General features: G+C 44.0%; 1 protein-coding gene across 7 annotated transcripts in view; it reads right to left on the reverse strand.

The window, feature by feature from the left end:
- The window catches only part of FAT1 (FAT atypical cadherin 1), a 325,756-nt gene that overhangs the window by 145,514 nt on the left and 168,097 nt on the right, over positions 1 to 12,145 (reverse strand). For all 7 annotated transcript variants that reach the window (XR_010177511.1, XM_063920802.1, XM_063920806.1 and 4 more), the window contains exon 4: positions 4,126 to 4,187. Coding sequence is in view for 6 of the 7 variants with exons in the window: in XM_063920802.1 (XP_063776872.1) it covers positions 4,126 to 4,187 (62 nt within the window). In the remaining variant the exon portion in view is untranslated. The remainder of the gene's footprint in view (positions 1 to 4,125; positions 4,188 to 12,145) is intronic.

Below are 12,145 nucleotides of genomic sequence, written 5' to 3' on the forward strand. Positions count from 1 at the left end.
ACACCGACCTCCAACTGTTCTCTGGATCTTACCCTTATCAGGAGATCGTCCAAGTAAGGGATAACTAAAACTCCCTTCCTTCGAAGGAGTATCATCATTTCGGCCGTTACCTTGGTAAAGACCCGGGGTGCCGTGGACCATCCAAACGGCAGCGTCTGAAACTGATAGTGACAGTTCTGTACCACAAACCTGAGGTACCCTTGGTGAGAAGGGTAAATTGGGACATGAAGGTAAGCATCCTTGATGTCCCGAGACATCATGTAGTCCCCTTCTTCCAGGTTCGCAATCACTGCTCTGAGTGACTCCATCTTGAATTTGAACCTCCGTATGTAAGTGTTCAAAGATTTTAGATTTAGAATCGGTCTCACCGAGCCGTCCGGCTTCGGTACCACAACAGTGTGGAATAATACCCCGTTCCCTGTTGCAGGACTTTAGGAAAACGGCGAGGGGGAGACGTCTCGAATTCCAATTTGTACCCCTGAGATATCACCTGAAGGATCCAGGGGTTTACTTGCGAGTGAGCCCACTGCGCGCTGAAATTCATTGAGACGGGCCCCCACCGTGCCTGAGTCTGCTTGTAAAGCCCCAGCGTCCTGCTGAGGGCTTGGCAGAGGCGGGAGAGGGCTTCTGTTCCTGGGAACTGGCTGATTTCTGCAGCCTTTTTCCTCTCCCTCTGTCACGGGGCAGAAATGAGGAACCTTTTGCCCGCTTGCCCTTCTGGGAACGAAAGGACTGCGCCTGATAATACGGCGTCTTCTTATGTTGAGAGGCGACCTGGGGTACAAACGTGGATTTCCCAGCTGTTGCCGTGGCCACCAGGTCTGAAAGACCGACCCCAAATAACTCCTCCCCTTTATAAGGCAATACTTCCAAATGCCGTTTGGAATCCGCATCACCTGACCACTGTCGTGTCCATAACCCTCTTCTGGCAGAAATGGACAACGCACTTACACTTGATGCCAGTCGGCAAATATTCCGCTGTGCATCACGCATATATAGAAATGCATCTTTTAAATGCTCTATAGGCAATAATATACTGTCCCTATCTAGGGTATCAATATTTTCAGTCAGGGAATCCGACCACGCCAACCCAGCACTGCACATCCAGGCTGAGGCGATTGCTGGTCGCAGTATAACACCAGTATGTGTGTAAATACATTTTAGGATACCCTCCTGCTTTCTATCAGCAGGATCCTTAAGGGCGGCCATCTCAGGAGAGGGTAGAGCCCTTGTTCTTACAAGCGTGTGAGCGCTTTATCCACCCTAGGGGGTGTTTCCCAACGCACCCTAACCTCTGGCGGGAAAGGATATAATGCCAATAACATTTTAGAAATTATCAGTTGTTATCGGGGGAAACCCACGCATCATCACACACCTCATTTAATTTCTCAGATTCAGGAAAACTACAGGTAGTTTTTCCTCACCGAACATAATACCCCTTTTTTTTTGGTGGTACTCGTATTATCAGAAATGTGTAAAACATTTTTCATTGCCTCAATCATGTAACGTGTGGCCCTACTGGAAGTCACATTTGTCTCTTCACCGTCGACACTGGAGTCAGTATCCGTGTCGGCGTCTGTATCTGCCATCTGAGGTAACGGGCGCTTTAGAGCCCCTGACGGCCTATGAGACGTCTGGACAGGCACAAGCTGAGTAGCCGGCTGTCTCATGTCAACCACTGTCTTTTATACAGAGCTGACACTGTCACGTAATTCCTTCCAACAGTTCATCCACTCAGGTGTCGACCCCCTGGGGGGTGACATCACTATTACAGGCAATTTGCTCCGTCTCCACATCATTTTCCTCCTCATACATGTCGACACAAACGTACCGACACACAGCACACACACAGGGAATGCTCTGATAGAGGACAGGACCCCACTAGCCCTTTGGGGAGACAGAGGGAGAGTTTGCCAGCACACACCAGAGCGCTATATATATACAGGGATAACCTTATATAAGTGTTTTTCCCCTATAGCTGCTGTATTTTTAATACTGCGCCTAATTAGTGCCCCCCTCTCTTTTTTAACCCTTTCTGTAGTGTAGTGACTGCAGGGGAGAGCCAGGGAGCTTCCCTCCAACGGAGCTGTGAGGGAAAATGGCGCCAGTGTGCTGAGGAGATAGGCTCCGCCCCCTTCTCGGCGGCCTTATCTCCCGTTTTTCTGTGTATTCTGGCAGGGGTTAAATTCATCCATATAGCCCAGGAGCTATATGTGATGCATTTTTTTTGCCATCCAAGGTGTTATTGCGTCTCAGGGCGCCCCCCCCCCAGCGCCCTGCACCCTCAGTGACCGGAGTGTGAAGTGTGCTGAGAGCAATGGCGCACAGCTGCAGTGCTGTGCGCTACCTTGTTGAAGACAGGACGTCTTCTGCCGCCGATTTTCCGGACTCTTCTGTCTTCTGGCTCTGTAAGGGGGCCGGCGGCGCGGCTCTGGGACCTATCCATGGCTGGGCCTGTGATCGGTCCCTCTGGAGCTAATGTCCAGTAGCCTAAGAAGCCCAATCCACTCTGCACGCAGGTGAGTTCGCTTCTTCTCCCCTTAGTCCCTCGATGCAGTGAGCCTGTTGCCAGCAGGTCTCACTGAAAATAAAAAACCTAAAACTAAACTTTTCACTAAGCAGCTCAGGAGAGCCACCTAGTGTGCACCCTTCTCGTTCGGGCACAAAAATCTAACTGAGGCTTGGAGGAGGGTCATAGGGGGAGGAGCCAGTGCACACCAGGTAGTCCTAAGGCTTTACTTTTGTGCCCAGACTCCTGCGGAGCCGCTATTCCCCATGGTCCTTACGGAGTCCCCAGCATCCACTAGGACGTCAGAGAAAGTGTAATACGGCTTTCACATCACAATTAGCGGGTCCCATCCTGGACTTGTACACATTCCCTACCTGGGTGTGACCCGCTTGAGACCCCTTTTAGACTGGCGGCACCAACCCAGCATATTGCCGGGTTGGTGACGTCAGTGATCAGATCATCTCCAAGTGCTGCCTATCCCTCTAGCGCCGCCTCTCCCTATAGAGTGAACTGGTCCCAGGTCACATCGACCCGGCAACCTGTTCACACTGTACTTCAACCCCGGAATAACCCTAATCGACTCAGGAGATGGAAACATACCCCTTTCAAACCGCACCTCGACCCGCGTCAACCCGGCAATATACCGGTTATTTGTGCAATGTGAGTACCAACCAATCAGCTCCTGTCACTTTACAGGTTGAAAAATGACAGTTAGGATTGATTGGTACTTTATCGCTCTCCAAGGATTTGCAAAACCATGTCTAGAACTTGTCCAGCAATGTTTACATGTGATCAGAATTAAATGAGTGACATTTCATACAGCATTCTTTTCTAAGTGAAGTAACTCCTAGGGAGGGATGTGCTAAGAGCAGATATGCAGTCTAAACTCTGAAAATGCTGTTTTCTGAGTTTTGCCCACATTCACATATGTACCAAGCTCCGGAATGCAATAGAGTCTAGAGCTTGGACCCGGTGGGCAATGCCATCTTTACATGGCTTTATCCAATAGAAGCTTATGGGCTCTTTTTGCATTTCCCCCTACCGCTCGTGGTGCACATATCATACCACGCATGTGCAATAGGACTCCCGGAGGTCCTGTGATCTCAAAGGACAGCCCTTGTCGGGAGGGGTGTCCTTTGCGATTTGAATCACATTTGTAGATACATACCAGTGTTAATGCCAGTATGAACCAGATAAGTGCCAGGATGTATCACAGTTGCAGTGTGTAGTACATTCCGCCCACAGTCTTACTTGCCTCCCAGAATTTAGGCAAGTCTTTCTGCATTTCTGGGTGAACAGACCAGGATCCTGGGGAAGCGGCCAGTCCAGATGCTTGATAACGTAACTTATGGCCCCACCCCTATGCTGTACAATGGCTTAAATTGTGCTACTGTACGACAAGGGGTGTGGCTGCAAGGATGCGAATCGTAGAACCATACTCCTCGCACCTGGACCCACTACTCCTGGATATTCCTGAGCAATAAAAAGTCGCCAACTTCCCTCTCTAGCAAGGTATGATCAAAGGCATTTTCCCCAAAAGAAGCATGAATACAATTTTTTAGAATTACAAAAGTTATTTTATTTAAAAAAATGTAAAAAAAAAACCCAAACCATACCTCAAGTATATGTTCAGATTGCTGTTCCCGGTCAAGTCGTCTTGATGTAGTTGTAATTAGACCTTAGGAAAAAAAAGAAACAACCATACATTACTATAACCTAATAAAGAAGGGTACATTCAGCATCTGCACTTGTGGTGCACATTTGTACTGTTCATGAATGGGATCTATTATTTACATCCTATAAATTTCAACCATATAAGCAGACGTTACAAAGATGCAGAAAGCAGACGTTACAAAGATGCAGACCAGGATACTTGGAAGTAAATGATTTGCAGTAGAAGATCAGCAACATTACACTTATAATGCTATGCACACAACATAGGAAAAGATTTTACTGCCAAAAATACATTTAACTAAAGTGACACACGCTTACAAACACCTGTTTATAAACGTACATCTAAACTGAAGGTTCACAAAAGGTCATTTCCGTGGGAGAAATGCAGAAGTGCCGTACAAATCTTATTAATACATCTTCTGTGATGCCATGCAGAATTCCAGTTCTTTGGTGGCGTAGCCATGACCAGCAAAGAATGGTACTGAAAATCCACCCTCTTTTCCCCTATAATTTTGCCATGAATCTCACAACCTCAATATTAAATTTGATTACAGCACTGCTTCATAAAACGGTAAGCGGCTCGCAGATATTTTATATGAAACACAAACTCTTCTCTTTTCCCATCTCCTTCTCCACAAATGCCCTTATTTTGCTAGGAAGACCCACTGTTCGTGGTTCGGAGAAAAAAAAAAGAATATATATATATATATATATATATATATATATATATATATCATCAAGGCAGCCGGCACTCCCCTTGCTTACATATCATCTGCTCCGGTGCCCTTCCTAGGAAAAACTTCCAATTGCAGATAGGAGAACAGGCGGCACTCAGGAGACTATTCAAACGGTTTTCTTTATTGGAGTGACATCCTACAATTGTTTCGGGCCTCCGCCCGTCGTCAGGGATCCCTGACGACGGGCGGAGGCCCAAAACAATTGTAGGATGTCACTCCAATAAAGAAAACCGTTTGAATAGTCTCCTGAGTGCCGCCTGTTCTCATATATATATATATATATATATATATATATATACACACACACATATACATACATACATATACAGTATATACATATATATATGTATATATATATATATACACACACACACACAGTATATACAGTATATATATATATATATATATATATATAATATGTCAGGTCGAAAGCTGCATCTGCACGCAAAAAGGCCATTTTGCTGTTTGTGAACAACCTCTCCAAGTTCTTCCTTCCAAGATGGGGGGACAGTTTATGCATGATCTACCCTGGCCTATTTTCTATGTACTTTTAACTGCATATTACATGCATAATTGCAACTCAGCAGTCAAATATACATCAGAAAACAAGTTACATAAAACTAGATCATATCACCAAAACTAAGAAAATGAGAAGTGCACCCTGCAAAATAAAACTAAATGTCACACAGAATTATTTTGCCAACTAGGGATTTCAATGCACATTTATTATTGAACCTGACATAGAAAACGGCAGGTACACAAGCTGAACAAGTAATGCATAAACAAAGATAACCTCCAAGGGACATTAACTGAAAATGAGTTTGACCGCTGTGCTCTACAGGCAGGTGAAGCTGTAATGTTTCTTCCAGCAATTGGACAGTGACTGTCTGATTACATGATCGGTGAGGTGATTCTATGTATTGGTGATTTCAGCAGAGAACCAGTGGTCTAATGCATTAGGCTACTGTCCTTGGTGATCCACACACATAAGGAATATGGGCTTAGGGCTTATTGAAGTACACACATAAGAAGAAATTAACCAAAATCATCATAACCATCTCCACTATTTTGCACTCTTCAAAGGTTTGATCATAGGCGTGCACAGCACATTTTATTAGGGGATCCGGTCTGAAGATCGACACTGTCTAGGTCGACAATGTTTAGGTAGACCACTACAGGTCGACAGTCACTAGGTCGACAGGGTTTCTAGGTCGACATGTGCTTGGTCGACAGGTCAAAAGGTCGACATGAGTTTTTTGGGGGTTTTTTAAATCTTTTTTTGAACTTTTTCATACTTAACGATCCACGTGAACTATGACTGGAATGGTAATCTTGCCCGAAGCATGGTGAGCGAAGCGAACCATGCGAGGGGACACAGTGCACTAATTCGGCTTCCCGGTCACTGTATGCAGAAAACAACACCAAAAAAAAAAAAATGTTGTGTCAACCTTTTGACTTATCGACCTAGCACATGTCGACCTAGAAACCCTGTCGACCTTCCAACCCTGTCGACCTAGTGACTGTCGACCTATAGTGGTCGACCTAAACACTGTCGATTTGATGATCCACATCCTTTATTAGGAGGTGCATGACTGGAGTGGCGTGTCTAGCACCGCCTACTGGGTGTGACTAGTGCCACCTACTGGGCGTGTCTAGCACCACCCACTGGGCATGTATTGCACCACCCACTGGGTGTGTCTAGCACCATATATTAGCATTGGGGACAGCATGTCCAACTGAAAGACCCATTTACTCTCTAACTACAATAGGGCATTTCCCCTATTACCTCCCCTAATATTGGCTGCGACATGATCTATCAACTTCGGACGTATACTGTCAATGCTGTGCTTAGCTAGTGAGCAATGTCATGCAACCGGCTGTTTGCTGCCTCCGGACCAAGGGCAGCTCTTATGGCAGATCTGTGGCTAAAATATCTTTTGGCAAATAACCATTCTTTTATTTTTTTTATACTTAATGTTATCCCCCCACCCCCTGGGCTGGCCTAAACTCCTCTCTTTCCCCTCAGTGAATGAGTCTGTCTCACACTGCCCTCCTCTCTGTACTGCTGCTCCAGCGGCAGCTAGTCCTAGGCTCCCCTTGGCTGGCGTGTATCTGGCTGTTGGTAATGGAAGGCAGGGCAGGGTACACACGTGAAGTGTGTGTGACTGAGTGGAGAGAGCCTGAGCACGGGAGGGAAGACAGCGCAGGGCGAGCGGGGAGAAAGAGAGGGAGGGCGCACGGTGTGACCTCAGCACGTCACAATGCGAGACAGTCAGATCATGACGGCGGCCGGCGGGTGGGCTGGGCGGCCAGCCACCCAGCCCTGTGACTGTGTGTGTCTGACCAAGGCGGCGCAGCAGGAGGGGCTGTGACAGTCCAGGCAGGGCAGCAGGTGATCCGAACATCGCTATGTGCTGCTGTTGTAGCAGTGCTACTGTAGCATGGCTACAACAGCAGCACACCGACAGCGATTATCGGATCGCAGACGTGATGTACTGGGGGTGCCGGACATTAGGGGGTGCCTGTGCGCAGTAGTGCTAGGCACAGGGAGGTTTGTGGGAGGTCTTAATAACAGGCAGTTACTGACAGTGGAAGGGAATCGCTATACCCCAAGAGAGGCAAAGTAAGCCCAATCAGGTTGCTACGCAAATCTGTACTGCCTAGTGGAGAAAGATCATCTGGTCACACACATCTTATTTATTTTGTACTAAAATGCGGTAATTTGACATGCAGATAATCATGGGACAGTTGGTATAATTTCCGTGTATAAAATCAGGATTGCAGTTTAAAACCTTGCTGTATTAAATAATGCACTTCCGCATGTGGTTTTGGCATTAGTAAATAACAAGGTTTACAAGCTGCACAACAACACGCTAAGGGGGTAGAGTTGTTAGCAAACCAAAAACACACACTAATGGGCAAAACCATGTGCACTGCAAGTGGGGCAAATGTAACATATGCAAAGAGAGTGATCTGGGTGGGGTGTGTTCAAACTGAAATCTAAATTGCAGTGTAAAAATAAAATATATAAAAATAAAGCAGCCAGTACCCTGCACAGAAACAATATAACCCACCCAAATCTAACTCTCTGCACATGTTACATATGCCCCACCTGCAGTGCAACATGGTTTTGCCCAACTGCTAACAACTTTGAATAAATCCCCTAAAACCATGCTGTATGGTATTCGTAAATCTGACCCTAATTCTCTCACCAATTAATATGGCATCTATCTGTATCTATCCTAGAGGAAAGTAAATATTTCATCACATTAGGGTAGAAAATGATAACAATTTTCTCTATAATTAAGATGAAAAGAATGCACAAAACTGCCAGCAGGAGATCTCAGACTGGGAATCCCCTATTTCTCATGCTAAGGGGAAGGGGGAAAAAAAGGGATGAGAAACTGGCAAAGAACATTTAACAAGTAGGAAAGACTTCACGTTAGCTCACCCTGCTGTCATTAATCATTTTAACAATTCTGAAAAGAGAACAAGTAGCGGACCTGTAGTCTGACTCAGACAAAAAGTATTCGCTAGGGGTTATAGAAAAACATACAAAAACAAAATAAGAATCAGCAAGGAATACAAACAAATCATAAAAAAAATAAAAATAACATCTCTATAGACCGACAGAACAAATGTGCAAGAAGAAACTTCTTACAAAAAGAGTTTTAAATAAATGAATCCCCCAACAATAACCCAGTTTACGGAACAGTCTTTTGTTCAAATGATTACAGACTAACGGCACATATAGTGCCTTTAAAAAGCCATAGATCTGCAGTGGGACAGGATCTGAATTAAACTCCTAAATCTCAAACGGAAATAAACGAGTAAATAAAAATCAGCAGGACAAGACAACATAATCTGCAGGCAATTTGCAATAAATCTTTTTTTGCTTTTTCTTATTTACTTTGTTTTCTTCTTTTTTTTATTTCTTTCATATTCTACTATTTACTACAGCAAAACGTGATTCAGATCATACAATCCTATTTATACCATCAGTGGGTGCCACAAGATGTCCTGTCCTGAAACTTGCTTATATAAAAAAAGAGCCCAGCATGACTTTTGCCAATCCGCTTATTAGAATGTTTAAGATATACTTTGTTACGTAAACAGACAATCAGAGCGCGCAGGAGAGCAGAGTATACGGAATTAAAAAAATGGGAGAAAAAAAACAAACAAACAAACCACTTTTAATTTTCCTTCTCTCATTTGCTAAATATTTCATTACATGGTAGACTATGCAGTACATCCAATACATAGTAATGAGGAATCCAATTATGTTTGGATATAACCTGGCCTCAGAATAAACAGCTTCTGTCTGTAATTGGTTTTAGTTTTGGATGAAATCATAGATTTGGAATTGGCCGAGTGTTCTCTGTTAATATCAGGGCTGTTTGAGGACAGATTGAGCCAGTTTGGATTTGCAGATGCTTTCCCTAAATTCGAGAATAGGTGGCAATTCTACCCACAATACTAACAGACATAATGGTTTTTACATTTTGCTGTAGCATAAGAATATTATAAACTGTATTGTTCTTGTTTACCAACATGTACTAAGAGATATATGATGCACAGCAAGAAATATTTTCCATTTCCAGAAAATATTCTTAGTGTTTTACTGGAGGTAAATGCCTATTAAACAAGCAATATGGCTCTTATAGCCGAAAATTAATTTAAAAAAAAAGATGATTTGGATTCTCTATATTAACCACCTACAGATGTTTCCTTATACATCTTACCTTAATACTCCATGCAGTGCGAAATGCCGGACGTGACTGACCTGACAGGTCCTGTGCAACTTTGCTAGCGTTGGGTGTTTTATTTTGTTGAAAATGCATGTTATTTGCAACACCATAGACTAGGGTGCACCAGGAGAATGTGCTAATTAATTTGATATGCGACACATCTGTGGCTATATTCAATAGATCTAAGTATTCAATGAGCGGCCAAATCAGACAGGATTTGGCAGCTCCCGACAATGTCAATCCGAATTTTTGTAAAGTCGGATTGACACTGTCGGAAACGGGGCTAACACCTGTTGGATTCAGCCGCATTTCAGACAACACACGTGGATCTCCTTTCCGACAAGTCGGAATTCCCGACTTGTCAGAAAAACAGAGCCGCCATTTAATAGACAGAACCCCTTCCGACCTAAACAAGTCGGAAACTGCCGTCTTTCCGACATAACTGTATTAGTCTGTATTAGAAGCAAAACGGAACTTGACATGGACACAGATATAAAAGTGTTGCATATCAACACTGGCATGACTGCAGCAAAGATGTATGACAACACATCCACAGTTTAAGATTTTTTTTTACATAAAGGTAATTAAAAAATAGTTTGTTTGTTTTTGGGATATTATACAAGATATGTACTCCATTTGATATACAAACCAGACTTGTTCTATAATAGAACCAAGTAATGGTGGATTCATTTTTTTTTTTCAGGAAGAGGCAATTTGTCAACGCGTGGCTGCAAGAATATGGCATAGCAATCCTTGGTCATGTTTGGGAGTGTCCTGGATAGCTCAGGGAAAGAGAGAGCACGAGGGACAGCATGGGATCCTAATGTGACTTATGTTTGAGATAAAATGATGTACACTTTTCCATAAAAGGTGCTATCTGTGGACATTCACAAAATAATGCCCTCCAGAATCCTGTTCATGTGGCGTTTTGGGGCACAAAATTCAGCAGTGATTTCCGCAGTCAGTCAGAGACCACTATATCACTACAGGGGGGCCAGAGGAGTAAGGGGAACATTTACTAAGCAGTGATAAGAGCAGAGAAGTGATCCAATGGAGAAGCTGCCCACGGCAACCAGTCAGCACTGAAGTAACATCTATAATTTGCATACTATAAAATGATACAGAGCTGCTGATTGGTTGATGAGGAAATTTCTCCACTGGCTCACTTCTCCGCTCTTATCACTGCTTAGTAAATGTCTCCCTCAATCTGTTAAGCAGGTGTGCAGAATGGATTTCCTCTTTAAACCCTGGAGGCAAGGTGGTAAACTTATACCCCTTTCACACCGCACAAATAACCCGGTATCGACCTGGCATATTGCCGGGTCGACACGGGTCGGCGTGCGGTGTGAAAGGGGCATTGCCGAAATCGCGGGTCGCCTGACCCGGCAATTCAACCCGGGTATAAAGCAGTGTTATACCCGGGTTGAATACCGGGTCAGTGGCTGCGTAAACGGGCTCCCGGGTCGATGCGACCCGGGACCCGTTTACTAGATAGAGAGAGGTGGCGCGGAGATGAGCTCATCTCCCAGCGCCGCCTCCACCTCCGCCCCCGGCTACACCCCGCCCCGCTGCTATGGCAACCCGCCCGGCATATTGCCGGGTCGGGGAAGCCAGCAGCAGCTGCCAATGCCGGATCCTACCCGGGAAGGACCCGCTTCCAATTCCCGGGTGGGATCCAGCATTGGCGGTGTGAAAGGGGTATTATTCTATTGCCCCAACAAGGTTTTTGATCAGTTAGAATAGGTGATTTATTTCTCACCCATCTCTGTGATAAAAAAAAAACTTGTAAAACACAATACACCCAATATTGTGTCTCCATCAATGCCCAGACAATGTTGAAGAGTACACAGCTAGCAAATGATGAATATGAAAATAGTGGTGGGTTGTTGTTTTTTGCCAGATCATTACCATTTTGAACAATAACACATAATATGAATGAAATAGAGAGTAGAGATTTCTCAGTACTTGCATGATCATTCACCCTATCACCACTGTTTGTATAGTCATCTGTATAGTCATCTGCATGTGTGGTTAGTCTGCCACATGTCACATATATTTACTGATCCACTGCACCAATTTACAAGTTTCAATATTTATTTTTATGTATTCTGTTTAGCATTGCTTAGACATCGATGGAGACACATTATAACATTACATGCATTTAAATTATATAACTGAAATTTTGTTAAGATCCTCATAAACCACTTTTTGATTTTATTCATTGTAATAGTTATTAGGCATCACCTGGTATATGATTTTTATGTTGCTTTGATAGGAGTGTATGTGTAGATTATTTTTTCAGCACACTATACACACACATTACTGTTCCAAACTAAAATGGGGACACTATGCCGGGTGAATATGTAAATAATGGAAGTTAAGGACCGAAAGAAAAGGGGGCCAGGTTATTAGTAGACACATAAAAGGGACAGGCATCAAATAACAACCAAGTAATCAATAAGTACACGAAGATGAAG

This window comes from Pseudophryne corroboree, chromosome 1 (genome assembly GCF_028390025.1).
Source record: "Pseudophryne corroboree isolate aPseCor3 chromosome 1, aPseCor3.hap2, whole genome shotgun sequence".
Classification (NCBI taxonomy): domain Eukaryota; kingdom Metazoa; phylum Chordata; class Amphibia; order Anura; family Myobatrachidae; genus Pseudophryne; species Pseudophryne corroboree.